General features: G+C 36.9%; 2 protein-coding genes across 3 annotated transcripts in view; one reads left to right on the top strand and one right to left on the bottom strand.

Annotated features, from left to right (window-relative positions):
* LOC139966776 (nuclear pore membrane glycoprotein 210-like) overlaps positions 1–4,677 on the top strand; it is a 39,027-nt gene extending 34,350 nt beyond the window's left edge. The window contains exons 33-36 of the mRNA XM_071970126.1: positions 1,552–1,774; positions 2,762–2,875; positions 3,354–3,467; positions 3,921–4,677. Coding sequence (XP_071826227.1) covers positions 1,552–1,774; positions 2,762–2,875; positions 3,354–3,467; positions 3,921–4,048 — 579 coding nt within the window. The 3' untranslated portion in view covers positions 4,049–4,677. The remainder of the gene's footprint in view (positions 1–1,551; positions 1,775–2,761; positions 2,876–3,353; positions 3,468–3,920) is intronic.
* Positions 4,678–6,400: 1,723 nt separating this feature from the next.
* On the bottom strand, positions 6,401–23,001 carry LOC139966777 (dynactin subunit 4-like). Of its 2 annotated transcripts, XM_071970129.1 has the most exons (12): positions 22,772–23,001; positions 20,685–20,934; positions 18,513–18,556; positions 17,925–18,100; positions 16,802–16,911; positions 16,282–16,391; positions 15,077–15,150; positions 14,233–14,380; positions 12,478–12,578; positions 11,056–11,079; positions 8,922–9,000; positions 6,401–8,447 (listed from the first exon to the last, which is right to left on the bottom strand). In XM_071970129.1, the coding sequence occupies exons 1-12, from the start codon at positions 22,898–22,900 to the stop codon at positions 8,313–8,315; spliced, it is 1,380 nt and encodes a 459-aa protein (XP_071826230.1). In that variant the 5' UTR covers positions 22,901–23,001; the 3' UTR covers positions 6,401–8,312. The 2 variants fall into 2 exon arrangements, with proteins under 2 accessions (XP_071826230.1, XP_071826231.1); XM_071970130.1 differs by lacking the exon at positions 11,056–11,079.
* Between the last annotated feature and the right edge of the window lie 1,412 nt (positions 23,002–24,413).

Genomic DNA, 24,413 nt, shown 5'->3' with positions numbered 1-24,413 from the left:
TTACCAAAGTAGGTAAGATGCACTCAATACATGATACACATCGGCTAGTTAAAATTCTGTCAACCATAGATACTGTGTTTGATTGTGAGATATTTGACAGACTTCCTGGTTACCAAAGTAGGTAAGATGCACTCAATACATGATACACATCGGCTAGTTAAAATTCTGTTAACCATAGATACTGTGTTTGATTGTGAGATATTTGACAGACTTCCTGGTTACCAAAGTAGGTAAGATGCACTCAATACATGATACACATCAGCTAATTAAAGATCTGTCAACCATAGATACTGTGTTTGATTGTGTTTCATTGCATGTGAGATATTTGACAGACTTCCTGGTTACCACAGTAGGTAAGATGCACTCAATACATGATACACATCAGCTAATTAAAGATCTGTTAACCATAGATACTGTGCTTGATGGTGTTTCATTGCATGTGAGATATTTGACAGACTTCCTGGTTACCACAGTAGGTAAGATGCACTCAATACATGATACACATCAGCTAATTAAAGATCTGTTAACCATAGATACTGTGCTTGATGGTGTTTCATTGCATGTGAGATATTTGACAGACTTCCTGGTTACCAAAGTAGGTAAGATGCACTCAATACATGATACACATCAACTAGTTAAAGATCTGTCAACCATAGATACTGTGCTTGATGGTGTTTCATTGCATGTGAGATATTTGACAGACTTCCTGGTTACCACAGTAGGTAAGATGCACTCAATACATGATACACATCCTCTAGTTTCAGATCTGATAACCATAGATACTGTGCTTGAGAAGTTTTTGTTTAATTTGATGAAATGGCTCCTCTCTGCCCAAGTTAAAAGTGATAAGTCACCTGTGTTGCTAGGGGGCAGGTAACCCTGCTGTTTTCATCGCAGATGTTGTCATCAGTCTTTGCGCTGCTGGATCTTTCAGGACAAGTGTGAAAGTCAATACAACTATCAAATGCTGTGAAAGCTTTCCAATTATTATGGAATATGATAATTCAAAAATAATCCTATATTCTCAAGTCATCCGGTCAAGGTTTCGAAAGGCAATGGAACCACATGCATAAACTGGTGACTGCTCACTGTCCCCCTTATTTATTTTCCACTCATTTCTTCTGCCTGTCTGTTGATGTTTGCAGCAACACTGATTCTGTAGCTTTTAATGTGCACACAGGTACAGCTTGAGTTAAGCATTATTATGCTGCCTGCACACCTCCAGGTGAATGTTCAATGTTAGGTTTACTACAATCTAAGTTATGGCATAGTAGTAAACTGTGTTCTTTCCATTTCATTGTCATTGGCCTACCACCCCATCAGTCCTATAACCACACCTTCTTCAGTTCATTAATACCGTGATATATTGAATACCTACAGCCAGTGTTCCTTTCACAACAGGTCACTTTTCCTAATGTTGTATAATGTTGACGACAAATACCCCAACAAACAGAGTTGATGTACTTTATTGGTCCTTCAGTGCTGTCTGTACTGAAATGCATCGTTCTGTCGCAACGTTAAAGAGATAGTCTCGCTTATCTTCGATCACAGGTAACAACCAACAACACAGAGCTGTTAGCAATCGGCAAGCCGTTCAGTAGTGGTGTTCCAAATGTCCTACATTATAATATAATGCTAAAGGATCTTCCCAGCTCTCAGTTAACACCCACGTTTCTCCAGAGTGCTGTTGAGGTCCGCAGCAGTTTAACTGACCAATCACAGGTCTTGCCAGTCAAGCTGAATTTAGTGCCAGTCGTCGGTACAGCAACAAAAGGTAAGGGTCGTGTCTTTTTATATATCATCACAGAAACGAAAGGAAAAAAAGAGGGGGGGAAAAAAAGAATAAATACTTTGAATGTTGACTTTAAGTTACAAGGTGCTATACATGACAGGGTAAACGTTGATCAAATTTGTTGGTATGATGCACCCTCTACATAGCAGAATAGGTACTGTGTTACATGAAACATTATGTTCAGGAGTTCAAGAGAGATCTCGGAATTGAATGATAACATTATGTTGCTACCCATCCTCCAATACCTACCCATCCCCCAACACCTACCCATCATCCAACACATACCCATCTAACTACCAATCATCCATCCCCTACCCATCCTCCAATACCTACCCCTCCTTTAACACGTACCCACCATCCAGCAACTACACATCCAACACCTACCCATCCAACCCCTACCAATCCAACCGCTACCCATCGAACCCCTACCCATCGAACCCCTACCCATCCAACATCTACCCATCCAACACCTACCCATCCAACACCTCCCATCATCCAACATCTACCCATCTAACATCTACCCACCCAACATCTACCCATCTAACATCTACCCACCCAACACCTACCCATCCAACACCTACCCATCCAACACCTACCCATCCTCCAACATCTACCCATCCAACATCTACCATGCATCCAACACCTACCATGCATCCAACACCTACCGATCCAACACCTACCCATCGAACACCTACCCATCCAACATCTACCAATCGTCCAACAATTACCCATCCAACTACCAATAATCCAATACCTACCATCCTCCTACCCATCTAACACCTACCCATCCAACATCTACCAATCGTCCAACAATTACCCATCCAACAATTACCCATCCAACTACCAATCATCCAACTATTACACATCCAACAATTACCCATCCAACTACCAATAATCCAACACCTACCCATACTCCAACCCCTACCCATCCTCCAACCTAAGGAAAACTATTTTTTTCTTGTGTTGCAGAAGAGGCTGTTGTTGCTGGCTGGACAGGAGTCTTTCAAGTTATTGCTAATAATTATCAAAACTGGATATTTTTACTTATATTGATCTTAGCCATAGCTGGAGCTGTTCTTTTAGGTAAGTGCAGATATTTTAGGCCTTTGGCATTCTTCAAATAGTAAACATCATTCATGTAGGTTCCCACAGCAAACAAATCATCAAAATTGGCTGGAAATATATTTGCTATATGAGTACATACATTTTTCTTTGTCGAATATTATAAACACTTTGGTATTGTAATAAACAGCTGATAAAATTCAGTAAACATCCATATTTTAAGAGTACTTAGAGAATTTGTCATGATGATGTGTTCTCTTCTTGAGGTCATATTGTGTTTTATGATCATGTGCCTGCGTACATGTGGATATAGTTATAATTATAACACATATAGTTATAATTATTATGTATCTATCCATTTCCAATGCTATTAAGTCTTTCATATGATGTGGTTATGCTAATGCCAGTACTATGCAACAAAAGTACAAGGTTGCTAGAATTACCAAGTAAACTAATGATTAGGTAATGAATGACAAACTGTCTTCTTATTTTTCCACAGGTTATCACTTATTGCTAGCACCGAGGTATTATGCTGCTCCGGTTAACTCTAGCGCCTTCATTCAAACACCAATCCATGGTTCACCTCCACCATATGCAATGTCACCTTCACCAGGTAATAGAAAACATAAAATAAGATACGAAATAGTTAAACTGATAGTTTGATAGAGAGAAAACTAAATGATATTATGTGAATCCAAGGTTTCCTTAAAGCTGGTCTACCTTGAGAAGTTTGGCTAACTGTAATATGAGTGATTTTAACTGAAATGTAATACAGACGTATGTAGTTACGCACTGCTGAATTAATTATTTTGATGTCAGGTGTAGTTGTAGGATTTGCGTCAACCCTTCTGCTTGTGGGTGCCCTGCTTTTGCATGTGTTAAGGCTTTGTTTACGTCACATGATGCTTCATTCAGAGTTGTACCAATGATATCTTTGAGTACCAAAAGAAGGCTTGGAAATGAACAGTTATGAGATGTTGAAATCCGATCCGGTGTCATTGATTTGGTTTTTTATCACAAGATAAAGTATTCACATTGCATTTTTTCATTGATAATCTCCCTGCAGTCTATGGAGGCTCTGAAGCGTCATATCAGCGGAATGACAGTTCTTTCAGAAGGAGGCATCCCCACTCACCAACAAAGTTATGGAGCACCACGTACGGACCTCAAGAGGGTGGGAGTCCCAAATACTGATCAGCCTGGCTTCAAGGTTGCAATGGTGCTTTGTGCAGTAATTCCTTCCAGCGAGAAAACAACGAGGCTACCTCAATTCTGAAGGAGGGGAGTATGTAGCAAGAGTTGCAAAAAGCATATGCCAGAGTACACCTCTTGCTGAACAGCCGCTTTTGTCCAAGTGAGCTATGCACTCTGACTTGAAATGTGTGTGAGGCAATTTTGGGAGAAAGTGATTTGTTTAATATGAAATCACCAATCTACAGCAACGATTCTCTTACCATTATTTTTTAATTCATTTTCATTTTGAGAAAGCGATTACTTGCATATTAGGGCAAGTAGGATGATGGTCCTAGTATTGTGTTCATATCATATACAAAAAATAAAATCCAAATTGGACCTGTCACTTCTACAAAATCAGGGACAAACTCACTGGCAGTGACTTTTTATAGCAGTATGAGTGTAATGTTCTGTAGATTTCATTTGGGGGGGGGGGGGTGGTAGTTGTGGAATGTTGGAGGTGTAAAAATATGAAACGATCATCTTGTGATCCGATTGCTAGATTCATTGATCAATCGATGACAAACATGTCATCAAAGAAATTGAGAGGATGGTTTCACATTCTGCACATATGGTGATTCTCCAATAGAGACTTATTATTAAAGGAAAAAGAAAACATGCGTATTAAATACTTCCTTTTTAACTTCAACTGCATGTTTATGTTAATAGGGTAACCCACTGTATGTATGTATTGCAGATACACACATGCTGAGTCAACAGTAATGCTGTTAGGTACGTCTTTCTCAAGGTAGCTGGTCCTTTCAAAATCATCCCCCGTGAAGACTTTTCTATTATTGCAAGACATCTGTGCCTTAATTTTGAAGAAAGCTGAACTTTTCACCATTCCTGTATTATACAATGCAAAACCTTTTCTTAATTGTTCTTTTCACAACAAGCTAGCAGTTTGAGCATAATATGCGATAAAGTCAGGTTAAGAATATTCATGCATGAAATATCATTTTGACAGTTTGACCGTTTCTTATTTAAACGTTTCTCATTTTGCATATGCAATATTAAGCATGAATACATTTAATACTAATTATGAGGAACGAATAAAATCAATTTCATCTAATTTCATGGTTAGGTTGTTCCAATCGAATGTACAGTATTTCCCATTTATTCCAATTCAAGTTGACTTACACATTTACTCATACACAATTAGTCTTACACATTTAGCAGGGTTAAATTTCTTTTGTACACTGAACATGGAATTCTTTTTGTTCAATAATTTCGTGTGCATTAGTTTACAGGTGTTGATTGTTCAATTGAACTCCTGAATGTATTTTTACAAGATAAAACATTTACAATGCCATGTTTAGAATATTCCAGTGTTGTCTCTCATTTGAGAGATTAGTCCATGTCAGATCAGGTGTGGACTGTAAATCATCTTCTACTTGTCATTTATTTTTTGGGCTTCCTGTAAATGTAAATTCTAGCATTTTTGTCAGCCCCTTTTTTCATTTTCTTTGTGTATTCGTTTGTAGCAAAGATACTGTATGATACTTCAGATGTGTGTTATTGGTTGTGATTCCTCACCAGCCTTGTTCATTTTTAAACAATGCTTCATTCCTTAATATATGTGTGAAAATTGTTGAGATGATTAAAACAGGAAAGGGAATGTTTATAGGTTGGAATGGGGGGGGGGGGGAGGGGGAGTAAAAGGTAGCAGAGGGAGAAAGGAAGGCGAAACTTTCAGAGTTGACCAGGAAAGGATGCAAAAGTCATATGTAATAAGCAATAATGTGATGTGTACTTCTGTTGTTTGTGGGAACGATGGATATGTATCCATGTTTGTTTTAATTTTTAATTATGCAAATTGAACCAACATATTTATTTCCTGCTGTACATCTGTAGGAATTGGTTTGTAAAGTCAGTTCTTTATCCACTTCCATCATTTTCGTTCACTCCTGATCATCTCCAAGTTTTGCCGGTGCTGAACTTTCGATGGTGCTTTTAAGTAAAATGGTTTAACTGTTCATCGAATAGATATTATGTCTAACAGGATTAAATTCTATCTGAGGAATGAGGTGCATAGGTCAAGAAGACTTTGACTTTCTCTTCTGTTGCCTAGTACTATATGCAGTGCAGATTAACTCCCTCCAGGGACCAAGGCACCGTTGTATGCAGTGCTGTTACTGCTCACTATTGAGTTTTTGCATAAGCAACATCAACACTAAGCATTATAATGAGCAAGCTTTGTTGCACATCAATTTGTAAATATATTTGTACTATATAGGTGCTGGATCCAAGAAAGCTTTGTACAATATTTCTTTTATTTACAATTTTCTTTTCTTTTGACTTTAATAGTCAATCGCTTCCTGTTTTCGACACTTTTTTAGGTAATATTATCTTGGAAGTAATTGGTGTATAACATTTACAACTTGAAGAATGGAGTTTTAATGTGTGCACATCTTCTGGACTGCACTCTTTGTTGTTTTGTGTGTTCAATTTGACTACCCAGTTATATCATTATCAAGGACATAAAGAAGACAAAGTGTTTTACCGTGCATCCGACTTTTCCCCCAAAAAAGGGGGGGGGGTGGGGAGAGTTATTGCTAGCCATTGGGATAGTTTGCAATGGATGAAATAAACAACTAAAGAAAGAATTTGTGAGATATTTGTTCCTTTTTCCTTTTGCTATTGTTACACCCTGCAGCTGTTTACATACTATATTAACAAGAATTTACTACTAAATCAAAGAGATGCATAACTAATTTCCAGCATGTTCCCTCCCCCTTCATACTCATACTATAATTCATACTATACTCATACTACATATTCATATTATACTTCATACTCATACTACATATTCATACTACATATTCATACTATACTTCATACTCAAACTACACTTCATACTCATACTATACTTCATACTCATACTAGACTTCATGCTCATACTATACTTCAGCTATACACTTAGTCTAGCTACATCTGTATTTGAAGCCTATCACCAATTTGCATGATTCCTTCTCACAATGCTACTTTTTAAGCAAATGACTATTTCGCCTCTATCTATTCTGGAAATGGAATACAAAGACACACAGCACTGCATTAGAATAGTGTAGTACCATCCTAACAGTATGACACTACTATTACAGATAGTACAACTAACAGTATTCACATAATTAATTGTTACAGCCGAGTCCATGCAAATAAAGAAGCGGGGAAAAAATGAAATTTTTCTCTGCACTTGTTAAAGAATGGTAAAATTCTGTCTAAATGCAGCACCATATGAAAGAAAATGTTAGCACACTTAAGACAATCATACATCGTTTTGTTAACATCAAGTATTCTTAAACTTTCAATTCTACCACACCAACTAGTGCATTGTTGCTACCAACCCCCCTGGACCCCCTTACCCCTGCTTTTGATCTTGAAAAGGAATGATAATAACGTCCATGTAATTAATACATTTCCTGAATAATGTAGGACTATTAATCATTCCTCCAAAATGGTCTTCAAGATCATTTCATTAATCAGTCAATAATATTGCGTCAAAGTCAAAGGAAGATAAAGTGCCTTCCTTAGGTTGAAACAGACATTTCCAATAAAAGTGAAACTGTAAATTACTGTAAATTTATAAGCAAACTTAAATTTACAAGAATAAATATGTCAGTGCTTGGTAAAAACTTCAGAGAACTGATTTATGACACTTGTTACCACCATATCATAGAAAGAATGGGACCTGAATTTAATATTAACCGCAATTGCTTTTAATATACATTAAATTTCACCTTTTACAATATTCCAAAGCTAATACACAGCATGCTGCTTGGGATCTGTAAACAGTAATTTGGTACATAATTGTGAACATTTTAAAGTATAAACTGATACAAAGCAATCAAACAGATAACACTTTAATTCTAGTGATTTATCTACTTCTAGACATGATTGGAGAAGAAGAAAGAAGAAAACCTATCTATTTAGCAGAGTCGCTGCTGTTTGTAATATTACAACAATTATTGTTTTTTTGTAATTCAAACTAAAAATTCCCAAAATATGACTTTGTAGACCCAGCTGCTAAACACCAAGCTAAGCAAACTTGTATAACATCATTCTGCAACAGTTCTAAACATAACCTACAGTAAACGGCAGCCTATACAACATTCAATTATCTTATATCACACAGCCTGTGCTGCTGATAAGATGAATAAATAATTTATCTTCACTGACATGACACATGTATTTGGCCCCTCTTCTGTCGAGAAAAGGTGTGCCAGTTTCATGGAGAGGTGGGCCCAAGGTTTATGTGGACCTCATGCTCTAGCCAGATGGCCTCAGGGGACGACTCTTCATCAGGAGGACTTCGTAGTGATGGACTGTTGTTATGGTACTTGTGTTTCAATTTAAAACAAACCTGTAAATAAAGAGAGTGAACTAAAAGTATTGGAAAATATACAAGTACATCCTCCTCACACCCTACAAAAATCATGGAATATCTTCATGTCACATTTGAATAGTTCACAAGATTTGTCGGTCTAGATGGGGGAAATGGAGGAAGGGGGTGGAGGAGGGAGTTATGCCTACAAAAAGCAGAATAAGCAAAATGGCCAAGTTCTTCAGATAGGGGATCCTCAAAGGAGGTCGAGGTTGCATCAGTCGCTAGGTACTTGATTATTTCCATACAGATATTTACTACCACTAAACGTATTCTATAAGCTAAAAGATAAGAAAGGTTTACTTCCAAGTTTTTAAAACTTGACCAAATCATACTGAAGTTAGATGGGGTTCGTTTCTGATTTCTTTTTAATAGTTTTGCCCAACTTCTTCCATCAACAAAGAAGTGGCAACCAATTTTCTGTTCCCTATCAACTGATTTCAATCGACTCACCACTACATCTGCCTCTGATGTCTGGGGTGTGACCTTGAAGAGGACGCCGAGTTTATGTCCACTCCTGAACTGGATGAACCTTCAAAGAAAAAAGAAAAAAACAGGAAAAAATACAATGATCGATAATTAACATGTTAAATGCATTTTGTAGATGTATAAAAAAGGCAAAAACATTGTACTAAGCTGACTGATAATTTTCATAGAATCACATGTGGAGTGTCATAACTCCGTTGGTACAAACACAAGTACTTCCACAGACCCCACATACCTTGGAAAATGTATAGAGAAGATTAAGTCAAGGTGTTAAATTTCTGGTTCCTGCTCGTCGATGGGCTTGACTTTGCATTTGAATACCTATCGCTAAGGATAGAAGTGGCATTCACAAAATATCTCATGTGACAAAACCCTTCTATTGCTGCAGGTGACTACATCATCGCTAATCTCGCTGTCCTTATCTGCAGGTGTTATTACTCATTTGAGTAATCATTTATCCATCATAATCATAATCATTTTGCCATCATCCACGATACTTATAATAACATCCTTTTCTTTGTTTCATCAATGTCACAGAAGATATTTTAAATCTTGATAAAGACACTTGGCCTAGACCTACCTAACTTCACAGGCAGGTGTGCCTTGCCTATTCTGTGTTTACAAAATCAGGTCTGACACTGTTATTGTGATCAAGTGTTGTAACTGTACCACCTGGACAAGAGGAGAAGACTGCCTCATAGATCATTGTGGTAGCAATTTGTGTTCAATCGTGTGGGGAGTGGCATAAATTGATCAAACACAACTAGAATAGTATAGGTATAGAGCTATGTTCCCTACAACTATGTAGTTATACTGAAATGGACATAAATTAATGTGGATGAGGAGGAGAGAGAACTGTTAATGCTAATGTATGAGGACAAGTCAAGTTAATTTAAGTGATTAAGTCACAAGGCAACACACATATATATATATGTATATATATATATATATATATATATATAAATATATATATATATATATATATATATATATATATATATATATATATGATGTATATATATATACAACAGTCACATACTGGAATGGACAGACTGACTGACGGAAAAGGTGGGGAATAAATGGGGTGATTCTATACAATATATATACGCTATATATACGCTATATTAAGTGAAGCTCAAGATACAACTTTTTAGGGAAACAGAGTGACGCTATGCACTAATTAAACAAGGATTTTTAGAAGACGGTGCGATACAGTATCATTTAAATAAACCCAGGCTAGAATACAGATTATTTTGAGGTTACTTTTGATAACAGTTATAAAACAATATATTAGTAAATGAAGGACAGTAAACTGACTTGGAAACTTGAATTTAAACTATGGTAACGAGCAAACAATCAATTTTCTTTAATAGCTAGAATGGGTTTCAGAAACAGGTGAAACAGGTCACAACTCACATATTTGCGGCATGTTAATATTTAAATTTGAATAAATCAACCACACATCTAATTTTAGTAAAATACTGGCTCATTAAAATACCCATTGAGAGTGCAACATCACCAATGCAAGATCATATGCAAATCATGCTCATGCATCATTCCTAACCTGGGATGCACCCAATAGACCCCCCCACCCCCCCCCCCCCCTCAATAGGGGAGGAGCAAGCCAGGACTGCTGGGATACAAATCTATAGGGTACAAACAAAATTCCCTTAGAAGATAGACATGCTGGGGTAGAATTGTGACCCCATTTAAAAGACAGACATGAGGGGGTATAAATGCCTCAAACCCAATTGATAACAGCTAAAAGTACAATTCTTTCAATCTATATATCCACTGAAATTGTTGATCAAGATTCCTTTAAATGTTAGTATGAAGTCATAAAGATATATGTTAGTCAGAATAAATATGTAGTGAGAAAGAAAGGAGGTCACACATTGATATATATAAATATCTCTCTAACCACATCAAACTGTCAGTGTCAATGGGTAAAAATTTAATGGATATATATGATATGATTAAAACTCCAGCACCAGTATTGGAAGGATCGTGAGTGAAATATCACTGATGATGGTGATGAGGATGCTGGTGGTGATTAAAGAGACAGCAACCTCTGAATATCTTGTCACCATGGTAAACTTACCATTCACTCTCTGAGCTTTTCTGTCTGTAGTGAAAATATTGACAATAATTTTAACAAACCCCTGGGAAACATTGACCTCTGAACCAGTATCTATTTACTCGGACAACTCCACAAAGGTTTATCTACTGCAGACATACCTCTGAAACATGCCTCGTTACTTTTAATGTGACAATTTTCGAAACCAACGTTTGTGTGAAATGTTGGAGAACAGACATTCATTACTGAGTACAAAAAGATACTCTGTGAGGAATGATTTTGAACGCCTAGCTTCTCTTGATGAACGCCAAGGTACCATCTCAAGAGCTGTAAGATCACATTTCTTAAAGTAATTTGATTTGTTCTTTTGAAATGGCTCCAGTTTCTCCTCTCAGGAAAACTTGGAAGTTGATTCCATGATTGAGCTTCAAATTACTGCAAAGAGTATTACATTCTCTCTTGAAATGCTAGTTGATGGTGTGACATTCGGTTTGAAGAGAAAAATTCCCCAAAATGTGTTTTCAAGAAGTAACCTATAAGATGATGGTGATACTTTTGAATCTTTCAGATCTAGTTAAAAATGCCTAGAAACTCATTTGAGCACATGAATTGGAAGTGCAATGTAGTATACTCATCTGCAGATATTAGATGTAGCTCTCAAGATTGCTATGGTGACACAAAATATGCAAAAAGAGTAAACAAGACATACTAATCATACTTTATGTGTCTTGGATAACAACTGTGTTTTTGAAAATAAACTTCATGATCAAGTTGGTCAACCTGAGATCTACAAGGGAAGTAATTGACAAACTTGAGGCAATTTGTGGCACATACTTCATTTGCAATGATGTCTAGTTTAAGTATCGTTTCAACAATATGAACTGTACCATGCCGTGGAATTCCTTCCAAAGAAAAAGCGAAGGAAAAAAGAGACTTAGTTAAGGACAACTAAGGCAAAAAGGAGGAACACTGTAAGACTATTTGATTCCTTAATAGTCTCAATGTATCCCAATCTGTTGGGTGTAACAAATACAGAGAAAACTCACAATGTTTGAGGAGTGCTAGGTATCACTTTCTTCCAAGAAATATACATTTTTTGGCAATTGTTAAGTGTGCAGGCTGAGAGAGAAACTCAGCCACATTTTTCAAAGTGAATACAACAGTAAGTGCTTTATGTGGACTGTTTGCTCACTAGAAACCCTTGCTTGTATGATGCATTGCAAGACTGAACTTTGAGGTAACTGCAACATGAGACACCCTCCATGCTGAGATCACACTCGCTACCAAACAGCACTGACCAGTGTCAGATCCAGGATATAAAAAAGCGAGTAGAGGGATCGAGGGGGGGGGGATGGAGGAGGGAGGCCTCCCCCATTAAAACATTAAATGGTGAATTTTGAGTCTGACATCTTCCCTTTAGACCAAAGATGACACATTCATACTTACTCTGGGTTGTCTTGATATTGACTGGTGTCTGCGACCTTCTCGTCAAACTCTGCTGTGATATCTTTTGCAGCTAGTGCAAGTTCGATACTTGGTACGATTAGCTGAGGAACAAACAATTAAATCATATTACTGTTATAGTCTTCCACACATGTGTAAACTATGAGAAATCTGTATTGTATTACTGAGTTATGCCTATGAAGTAATTTGTCAGGATCTACCAATCCTGCAGTTTATTAATGAAACCTCTTATTGGTTATTAATGTTCACTGTGCTAGTCTTGACAACATTTGTTTTTGTCTGTGGTTTGCCTTGGACCTCTTTGCCTTGTCACAGTCACTCCTCATTGGACCCTATGTTCGGTCCAGTGCTTCCACGATAACGCAGATAGGGCTTGTCTTGATTTACGATATCACCCGGAACTTTCCTCTGTTGAATTGATTGTTTACCTTGTTTTTTTGCTGCTATCTCCATCAGTAAGTATAACTAGTATTGTACTGCTTATTACTTGTTCACATGATCAAGTACAATTTCGACTAGAACACTCTTTGGGTTTAAAGGTCAGTGGTCGTTTCTCTTTCCTTTAGGTGGCTTAACTAATGAAAACTCTTGCCTTTATAATAATTTACCTTGTAATGGCTGACTTATTCAGCCTCAATTTAAACTCCAAAACTTTCACGCTTTCAGCAGTTGCTTCATATTTTGATCACAACAGGATTTAACTCCAATTGGCAGGATTAGTATTATTAAATCGTTAGCGCTGTCTCACTTAGTTTCAGATCCTTCCAGATCCTCCAAAGTCTTTCTTGAAAAAACTTGCGATGTTATCTAATTAAGTGTACTGTGTTGTTCGATTTTCCTGACATGGGTGGGCTAAGGATGACACCTTCGTTCTTTCTTTCCAAGCTAAAAATGTACTATTTATGTACGTAAACAGTATTGGGTACCAATATATTATGGGATACAATTTTTTAATTTCCATTTGGACAAAGGATGATGCTTCCTTTGTAACTTTAAGAGGGAGTATATTTATGTTGATAATCCTTTTATGTCTGTGTTTCCAGGCAAGTTTTGCTTTCCAAAGACCTGAAAATTAATTTTGGTGAAGAAATTTTGGGGAACAATCATTTTATTCAAGTGAATAGTAACACTATTAACTTTAAATCTTTAGTCAACAAAGATGTTGTTTAAGTCAGAGACCTGCTGAACCACTAAAATTACCTTTGTCATAACCTGCTTTGGTGGCAAAACTTTCTCTGAATAATTTACCCTTTACTTTATTTTATGGTTTCCTTTCTGCCATCCCTCGAAATTGAAGGAATAATTTGAGTATTGATATTTCGGAGACGCCAAGTTCTCCTCTTGATGTTCTTCTGCCACAAGCATTATATATAATGTTTTGCTTCAAGTAGTTTACTTGCCCACCTACTTCCATTGCAAATTGGAATCAAATGTTTCAGTTAAATGATAATCAATGGAATGCCATGTTTGTGCTTCTTTTCTTTCTGTTCTGGAAAGTTCGATACTTGCAATTTCGTTTTGTCCATAGCATTTCTTCCATTAATCAGTTTCTTTATCAATAAAAAGGATACTGCTATTTGATCTTTCTGTGGACATTCTTGTGGGGATTGTGACTTCTAATTTTTTGTTAGGTGTCGAGAGTGCTATATTTGGAGGGGGATGAGAGGTTGACTGCCGGTGAGTATATTTTTGGAGGGAGATGGGGGGTCGACTGCCGGTGAGTATATCACTACGTACCATTCCAGTAGATGGTGGATGGTTTAATGCCTCCAGCTGGATTTCCATTGGTTCCTGAGATGGATTGCTTAAGAGGATTGTAACGATGCTCTCTCTCTCGTGGTGAAGCTTGGGGACCAAGTATATGCGAATATCAGGAATATGTTGTCTGGAAAGAATAAGTTCAACAATGGGGTCACAAGGTATTTGCTACAAAATCATAATATAAACTTATTTTTCACACAGAGCTGATTATCACAACTGCTCCAAATATACCATTTAGGATGTTCAAGTGTGCTCTTCGCTTCTACAAACCTTCAAGTACCTTAGCATTAGTGTAGTAATGAGCGACTCCAAAGTCAAATGGAAGGCAGAGTGAACAACTCAAAGTAACTGCATTATCATTGTGTAGCAAAATATTTCAAAACTTTCATTTGCATAATTTTAAATTTTAAAGAAATAGTTGATTGGAGCCACAAATACTTACTTGAAGTACTTTACTGTCACTGATTGACTCAATATTAATTAACAGTGAACTTTTCATTCTGATGATGCTTTACACTTATGAAAAAATATTTTACTATGTTAAAGAGATGGAACATTAAAGTTATGTTTCATTCATTCATAGTGAAATTAATCTACTATGTTAATAGAGACGGAATATCAAAGTTATACAATATTTCAAAGTAGGGCAGCTCAAATAACAGGAACCAGGGAAGAGATTCAAGGACAACCACATCAAATTGACCGACATAAGAGGATTTCACTGCAAATAAAATCTTCTACAACTAAATCACCTCTTATATCATGATCAAAAGACTGACATGAACAATTTCTTCACATCCATTTTCATTGTAATACTTACAAAGCAACCAGTTGAATTTTAAATTTGATGGATGATGGATTATATTCAGGTTTGCTGAGATTATGCTCACAGTCCTGCAAAGGAGAAAAGAAAAACTTCAAAGTCTCATGTCACGAAGATGAAATCACCTGGTTGTGTTTGAAAGGTAACATGTTCTAACATAGGAATACTACTGAATATGAAATAGATTCTTAGGGATGTTCTTTTAATGTCTCAAGAAATGTTTTATTCAGTGAAAAGTTCAGTACTTTTTCCTTAGCCGAAGCCTATAAAACTTTCAAAAATCAAAAGCAAATATAAATATAAATCAAATGCAAAGTTGCTAACACCTTAAGTAGGCCAGGGAATCAGTTTTGATTTATAAAAGTTTGAAACAAATGTAACAGTCTGTAAAAGCAGCTTAATGCATTTCAATCCAATCTCAGAGGCAGGACTAGATTGTTTGTCACTTAAACATGGTGTAGCTTTCATGGAGAATTCATTAGCAGGGGCTGAATACTTCAATTAAACATTGTTGTTACTGACATACTAGATAATGCACACTCTGAACTTGACAACAAAAATAATTTGCTACATTGCTTGACCTTCCCAGTGCTTGCACGGAAAATCAAACATGAGTGTATTGTTGTTATCTTTATGTCTAGATGACCTGCCAGAAATTCCAAATTTCCGATGCTGTTTTGAATGTCGCTCAAAATCAACAGTACAATACAATGTAACCTTTCAAGCCCCAATGGGAGAACAGTCCTACAGTACAGAAGTGCCAGACAAGCAATTTCTACAATACATTCCACATAAATGTCTTACTGCTGTGACTATAACGAAAAAAATAGTTCTGCTTCCCCTGCAATTGACAAACACATCATCTACATATAAAAACAAAGTTGTTGAATCATTCTGCATGTGTAGACAGATCTTACCTTTTTCATTTGAAGGTGGTAAAGTAAAACATACCAGACATAGAAAAGGCAGATCTTCCACTGCTTAAACATTAAATGTTTCTTGAATTTTACTCAACTGAACAAAACACTTACTGGCACCTTAATTCTTATTAAAGTCTTACATTATCACTCTTTTCTTTGTTGTAATCGACTGAATATTTATCTCTGGTGCAGGAAAGCGAGATCCACATCTGCCGAAAAATGTGTGAGTTTCTACGCTGTCTCCATAGCATTCAAACTTTCTAAGAGTACTGAGCAACTTACCCGACATCTCTGTGAACGTTTAATCACCAGGTGTTTGTGCCTTGGGTATAACCCTTCCACTTGGTTACTGGCAAATTCTGGTCGATTTAGCCTCTGGGCAAGTGTTGTCACTGAAAGTAAACCAGAAAGGGAAGGCTGTCAGATATAAATACTAAATAACTTCATTTGCATCAGGTCAATGTTATCTGCACAAACATTGCCTTTTACTGGAGCATTTTACAAGACTACATTTTAACTGTTTACAAATCAGTAAAATCCTCAAAATACTTTCACACCCTGCCACTGAACATGTAATTACTTATCCTTTTAACTAAATCCCTCCTTCCTTAGCCTCCCCCTCCCCCACTTTCCTCTTCAAAATTTATCTCAAAGTGAATATTTTTTTGGGCAAGTCCAGTTCTTTCAAAATTGCACATTTTATTGGTTGTTTCAGTTGAATAATACTGTATATACTTTTAATACTTTAAATTTTGGCTAAAATTCAAATTCTGATGTAAAATTTTAAAGTGACTTCACAAACCCTTTTCTAAGACCAGTGGTTGGGTATAAAACTTAGACGGGAGTGGGTCGACCTCGTCACAGGGCGGTATTTTACTGACAGGTGTGACTTCAGGCTCATCAGTTTTAGGTCTGCAAAGGTAGAATAATTATATATAAAGAGGAATATTCCAAAAGCCAGATACGGTGAGTTTATTAGGATATTCACATAATTTTATTAACGCAGGGAAAAAAGAGTCTGCATTCACATTTCTAGTTTGCACACTGTCAACTTATTCTGTCTCAATTTTAGAAAAATCAACTGGAATTGTTTATGTAAATTTACAGCAGTCATGAAAGTGTTGTTGAAATGGAAGGCATTGCAACAGTTAGTACAAAAGAACTGTAGGTTATAATTTATATATAAAGACATCCCTTGTGGTGTGATCAGACACAACTCTCTTACATGGCAAATGGTTTTGAGGGAAAACCCACAAAAACAACATTGAGGCTCTGTTGCACTAAACCAGGTACTGTTCATAATATGAATCACTGACACAATAAAGTGCAAATTGAAAAACAGATAAATCCTCAAGTGAGCTTTCAAAGCTCTGTGTTGCTTTGAATATTCCACGAACATTGTATTGTATTTTAACTTGGAAGAAACTATGACAACCTTGAAATATGATGTATCACTAAAGTCCACCAGAATCACAAGGCAAATGGTGAAATTACACTTCAAGTTCAAGGCTTGCAAATTTAACTTAATTAAATTTTTTGGGACATATAAAAATGTGTAACCTGAATATATTAGTAAATTTAAAGATTTACAAGTCAATGGACCATAGTTTTAACCACAAAAAGGTTGGTCAGAATATTGAAAAGACACAAACCCCCAAGGCAAAATGCAGCTTTAGCCAAGGCTTTTTATTAGCTATAAAGGTCTTTGTTAGATCTCCATGCAATGGGAGTGCACTATGTTAGATCTGAAATTGAGTTCTGACAGTCAGAAATGCAACAGCTTTCAAAAACCTGATGTGGAAAGTTCTGTTACTATTATAAGAATCTTACTGGTCATATAAAACTGTAGTAGTAAACTACATGTATGCAACACTCCACTTATTAGATCTAAACTGGTAAGCATGAACATGGTGAAAAGTACTCACGCCAAACTAGATAGGGCACTTAGGAAGGAAGTCTTCCTCCTCGTTGTTAAGCCACCGGGAGAAAAGTACTTCTCCTGGAGCCTAAGGTATGTTCGCCTTTTGGTAAACTTTTTCTGCTCTCGTTCATTCTTCTCCTTGATGGCAAGTTGATGGTAGAATTCCAGCAGATTATTCAACTGTGTGAAATAATCGAATGTTGTTTGATAACATCAAAATAGTTTTCAATTCCACTTTTGTAGAGATCGGCATATAACTCTTTGACTTTAAAAAGAGCAGAAACCCAAAACCCTTCCACATCTTTCTCCACATACCTTTCATTAAATACACCAGGAGTACCAGTAAGGAGTACCAAAGCCACCTCTACACCTTATATCCACTCAATTTGTACAGGTCCCCTAATTCCCCTTCTTGTCAACGTATGGCTGCTAAGTGATCTATGCATCATATATTCCACTAGTTTATGTAGTTCATGCCATTGCACAGGGTTCATTCCTAACCCTGCTAATTCAGGCTATGGATGTTAATATCTTGCATGGAAATTTATGAAGATTTATTACAAGAAAATTGATAAATGTGACTGTACAGTACCCTTTCTGCATGGTTGTTTTCATATTCCTCCCATCCACCACTAGCTGTAAAGAAATTAAGTATATATAAAGTATTGAGTGTATGTATTTGCTTTATTATCATTGCAAGGGGATTTGGCAGGGTAGCAAGGGATTTCAATTGAGCTCATACATCAATACTACTCAGTGTGCAACAAGCCATTTATTATTGAAGCTTGAAATATCATAGGTCTTAAATATCAGAGATGACCCAAAAATGAGTATATACAGATGTGCTTTTGTTCTGATGGAAACTAACTTTCCATAATAATAATATGGTCTCTTCACAAACCCATGATATACAGTAAACCAACAATATTCTCACTTGGATTCAGTCTTCATAATTATAGATCATACTGTGCTTTCACAATATCACCTGAGTCAGTATTCAACCTACTCACATCTTTCCAACATACCTTCTAGTTATACTGTATTCACGGTTGAAGAAGGAAACAGTACTAAAATAGTAGCATAGACACAGACATACTAGTAGTAGACACAGTAGTATATACTAGTAGTAGACACAGACATAGTTGCAGTAGACACAGTAGCATATACTAGTAGTAGACACAGACATACTAGTAGTAGACACAGACATACTAGTAGAAGACAGACATACTTGTAGTAGTCACAGTAGTATATATACTAGTAGTAGACACACAAATACTTGCAGTAGACACAGTAGCATATACTAGTAGTAGACACAGACATACTAGTAGTAGACACAAACATACTAGTAGTAGACACAGACATACTAGTAGTAGACAGACATACTTGTAGTAGTCACAGACATACTAGTAGTAGACAGACATACTTGTAGTAGTCACAGACATACTAGTAGTAGATACAGTAGTATATACTAGTAGTAGACACAGTAGCATATACTAGTAGTAGACACAGACATACTTGCAGTAGACACAGTAGCATATACTAGTAGTAGACACAGACATACTAGTAGTAGACACAGTAGTATATACTAGTAGTAGACACAGACATACTTGCAGTAGACACAGTAGCATATACTAGTAGTAGACACAGACATACTAGTAGTAGACACAGACATACTAGTAGAAGACAGACATACTTGTAGTAGTCACAGTAGTATATATACTAGTAGTAGACACACAAATACTTGCAGTAGACACAGTAGCATATATTAGTAGTAGACACAGACATACTAGTAGTAGACACAAACATACTAGTAGTAGACACAGACATACTAGTAGTAGACAGACATACTTGTAGTAGTCACAGACATACTAGTAGTAGACAGACATACTTGTAGTAGTCACAGACATACTAGTAGTAGATACAGTAGTATATACTAGTAGTAGACACAGTAGCATATACTAGTAGTAGAAAAAGACATACTAGTAGTAGACACAGACATACTAGTAGTAGACACAAACATACTAGTAGTAGACAGACATACTTGCAGTAGTCACAGACATACTAGTAGTAGACACAAACATACTAGTAGTAGACAGACATACTTGCAGTAGTCACAGACATACTAGTAGTAGACACAGTAGTATATACTAGTAGTAGACACAGACATACTAGTCTTAGACACAAACATACTAGTAGTAGACAGACATACTTGCAGTAGTCACAGACATACTAGTAGTAGACACAAACATACTAGTAGTAGACACAGACATACTTGCAGTAGTCACAGACATACTAGTAGTAGACACAGTAGTATATACTAGTAGTAGACACAGACATACTTGCAGTAGACACAGTAGCATATACTAGTAGTAGACAGACATACTAGTAGTAGACACAGTAGCATATACTAGTAGTAGACACAGTAGCATATACTAGTAGTAGACACAGACATACTAGTAGTAGACACAAACATACTAGTAGTAGACAAAAACATACTAGTAGTAGACACAAACATACTAGTAGTAGAAACATTGAAACTGTAATAGGCAACTGTCACAGAGCTTCTTACCCTGCTTCCCCCTCCCAACCCTCTCTCAGCTCATTAACTCTTGTCAAGTGTGTGGTACTTAAAAAACTTGACCATCCTGCAAAGTCCAGGAACTACTTGTTTTTATGACCTGCACAGCACAAATTTTTACTGCATGTAGAAAACTGGATAATTTTAATTCCTATCATACGAATGGAAAGATAGTTTGGCTCTTACCACTTTCTTTATCAGTCAGCCCAATATCACGAGAGGTCCATCGACATAAGCCACATGCCAGGTAGTAGACCTTCTTGGTTGTTTTCTTTTCAGGACTTTTGGCATCAGTTAGAGCCACTGAGGTTGCTCTTGTTGTGAGGCTGTGATTACAGCTTGGACAATCCAAGCAGTTTGCACAGCGATTCTTTTTCAGTTTTGCCTCAGCAGATGGCATATTCTCCAAGCAGTTTGGGCAGGAATAAGAATCAACCTGTTAGTAAATTTAAGAAAACATTGTGACTGGTTCAGCAAACTATGATCATCCAAACTCTTATCATTTCACCTCCCATCCCATCCCCTCTCACTCCCACAAGAAACACAGAGAAACTGTCTTAAAAATCCAACCTAAACATGCTCACTTGACACTGAAAGATATTGAGGTGGTTGCATGCCAAAGTGAACAGTAAATGTTTTGCGTGTATCTATAAATAATTGTCATCATTGAAGGTAAAAATGTTTAATTGGCTAGACCAAGTAGAGTATAACTTTACTGAGCTACAACTTGAAAGGTTTCCTACAGAAGCTTAAGAAAATCATAATTTATGATGATATGTAAATGCATGACGACAATGGAGTAACTATAGAATCCCCCCCCCCACTCCCCTTCCAAAGTGGGGTGAAGGGCAGTCCCAGTGGTGATAAAAGCTAAGTTGATCATTTAATGCTGGCTGCATAATCAGATTATTTTAAGAAGTCTGCACAGGTTCTGTGGTGGAGGCATAGCTGTAGTCCCAGTGGTGATGGAAGTTTTTTTTAAAGAATGACACAACGCTGTGTCAAAGTTTTTAAAACCACTCAGTTTCCATTCTGAGGTGGAGGCATAGTGGAGGATTGGAACCTATATTGATAATGCAATGTTGGCTGTGTGTACAGATATATATAATATTACATAACAATGTTCAAGCCTACTGAGCCTCCATTCTGGAGGGGTGGGGGTGGGGGCGGAGAAAAATAAAAGAATGTTTGTTTCCCATTTCTCTTCACATGTAAAACAATCTGCCAACCAGCTTCTCCCTACACAAAGCTTAAAATCAAGTCTATCTTTCACTACATAGTTGTAACCATCATCTGGGCCCAGACACCTGTTTCTTTGAAAAATCTTGGCAATAGTCCAAGACACCTTTAACACATTCAGTCCTACTGTACATATGTCATATGTGAATGTATCGTGTTTAATTAAATGGAATAATTACAATGGAGTCCTCAGCCAGGCCGTTAATCAACAGAGGACATTGTCAATATCGGTCCTTTCTAGTTCTAGTGAAACTTGACACGCTGCAGTCTTCTGAAATCACAATTCCTTTGAGGCATTTTTGACAGATACTTCTGGACAAAGTACTGTACTCGCACATTCCCTCATTTACACATAGCCTAGTGTGATAGTTTGAGCTAACATACTGCTTTCACCACTTTTAACTACCAAATTTTAGCAACGAACAGTTGGCCAACATCCATTTAGCATCTTTACGCATGTCTGGTCATGAATCAATTAGAAAGCTTCTTTGAGGTATTTTGATCACGTCCCCTAAACTGAGTTTAATTTTTGTGCATCAGTAATATTGTGTCCATGTCTGGACTTCTACCTATGATTCTTCTTGTAAATATTGAAGATGAGATCTTTTGAAACATATTTGCACACCAACACATAGACTAGATCAAGATGTTACAGTGCTGTACCATTGTTAAAAGTCCCTCTTCATTGAAATCATTTAATCCCAGCTCATTGAATGCTGTTTAGGCATAGGCTAAGTGCATTCTTCACATGGCTGAATTCTAATAAACAATTATGAACGATGTATGTTTTCTTTCCACTGAGCCTCCATCCTGTGTGATGCTGCAGTCTCAGTGGTTAAAGAACATAGGCATAGGTTTAACCAGGGAGTTGCTATGGAACAACTCCCTGGTTTAACTGCATAACTGCTTTTACTGTTTTAGCTGTAACATTGAGGGAAGGTATCATTCATATCCTAACGAGTAACAGTACATTAGGACCTAACTTTAGGCCTAGGCTAAGCTGTAACTTGTAAGTGTAACGTCAGTGTATTTACCTCATGAGAAACACATCGGCCACACCTCAGTTTCAAACAATGTTTACAAAAATATAGACTAATTATTGGTGACTTAATTCCGCATGAACATTTAAGTAAAACCTTCTCAAATTGCAAGAGAGTAGCCATCGTTCATAGAAGTCGATATGTTACTTTTTGTTGACCAATTTCTGCAAGCTATTTAGGCATAGGGTGTCCAAAAGTGGATCCGCGATCACGGTCCTTTGTATGGAACGCCAAATGGATAAAACTGTGTAATGCTATCCCTAGTTGCTAACGATTGTAGGGCGTATATATTTCTTTTCAAAAATATGCATACCATCCTTTGGTTATCAGAAAAGACTCACAGACGACAGACTCCGATAAAACCTCTCCGACAATAAGTTTATCAGGACCGTGCAGATATTTTACTGCAAATTACATATTCTACACCAGTTTGACATCACACTCGCAGCACCTACTGACCACACGCTAAAATGCATATATTTCTTTCTTTAAAATGTGATCAAAAGTAAAGCACCTTAAATCAAACGACATGTGAGGTCTTTTTGCAATATCACATAATGGGGGGAGCGTGAAGTATCACATATCCCCCTTCCACCGACCTGTCGGCCCTTTAAAAGCAAAATGTGTTTTCATCTATGGTACTGTGTTTAAATGACGTTTGTTTTGCTCAAAAAGGGAGGTAGGCCTTTCATATATATGTCAATATTGAATATTGACATGAGAATTCCAGATATAAATATGGCACTGTTAAGCTCGCTTGCTAAACAATGACTTGTACGGCGAGGATAACAATGGAAAAGATTGGTATATCCAGTTCATTAAGGTACGTCAGTTTTGAATATAGAAATAGGACTTTGAATCACTCGGTTATAGTGGCCATATTATGATTTGTGTGGATGTTTACTTAATACGGTCCTTACATTTTCAGAGGTTAAGCATGCGAAAACGTTACTGGTGTGATCACGTGGGGAAGAACAGTAAGAGATGTGAGGATGAACACAGCCTGGCAGAGTGTTCGGAGAATTATGTTCACAATGATCATGCTTTCATTAAGAAGTTACGTCAACATTTCTAGCAATTATTTTAGAAAGATACAACATGCGATCGCTCAATTGGTAAGCTTAAGGTCAATAATATACACATCAAGGGATTTTGTGGAATCACCTCTTTTATAATTTCTTCACAATTTCATGTCGATCCTGATATACGATACTTTTTCAGTAGTGTTCAAACAATACTTACGAAGTTCATTAACATCTATAATGTTGGGATTTGTAGGCGCTATAGTGACCGTTATAACGTGCCCCTCAAAAGTATAATGACAATTGATGTGGGAAGTAACAACAGTTCTGGTGTCTAGCCTGACCCATTATATGCGCGTAATAATTCTCACTGGCGCCCACAAATGCCCGACATAACTGATGTGCGAAGAAAGCTTCAACTCTGGTGTCTATCCCACCCCCCAAAGGACATAACCTGTAAGATCTCGCGACAAAGCCATCATTGGCTTATCAAAGCCGCAAGCTGACCGAAGTCAATCTCTTAGATTCATATTCAACGTCCATGATTGTCAATTGTCAACAACTCTGTAACTTGACGACATACTTTAATCTTGGAATGACTCAACCTCGGGGCC

Source organism: Apostichopus japonicus, chromosome 4, assembly GCF_037975245.1.
Source record: "Apostichopus japonicus isolate 1M-3 chromosome 4, ASM3797524v1, whole genome shotgun sequence".
Classification (NCBI taxonomy): Eukaryota; Metazoa; Echinodermata; class Holothuroidea; order Aspidochirotida; family Stichopodidae; genus Apostichopus; species Apostichopus japonicus.
The sequence above is the reverse complement of the archived record's forward strand: the minus strand, read 5'-3'. Positions and strand labels throughout refer to the sequence as shown.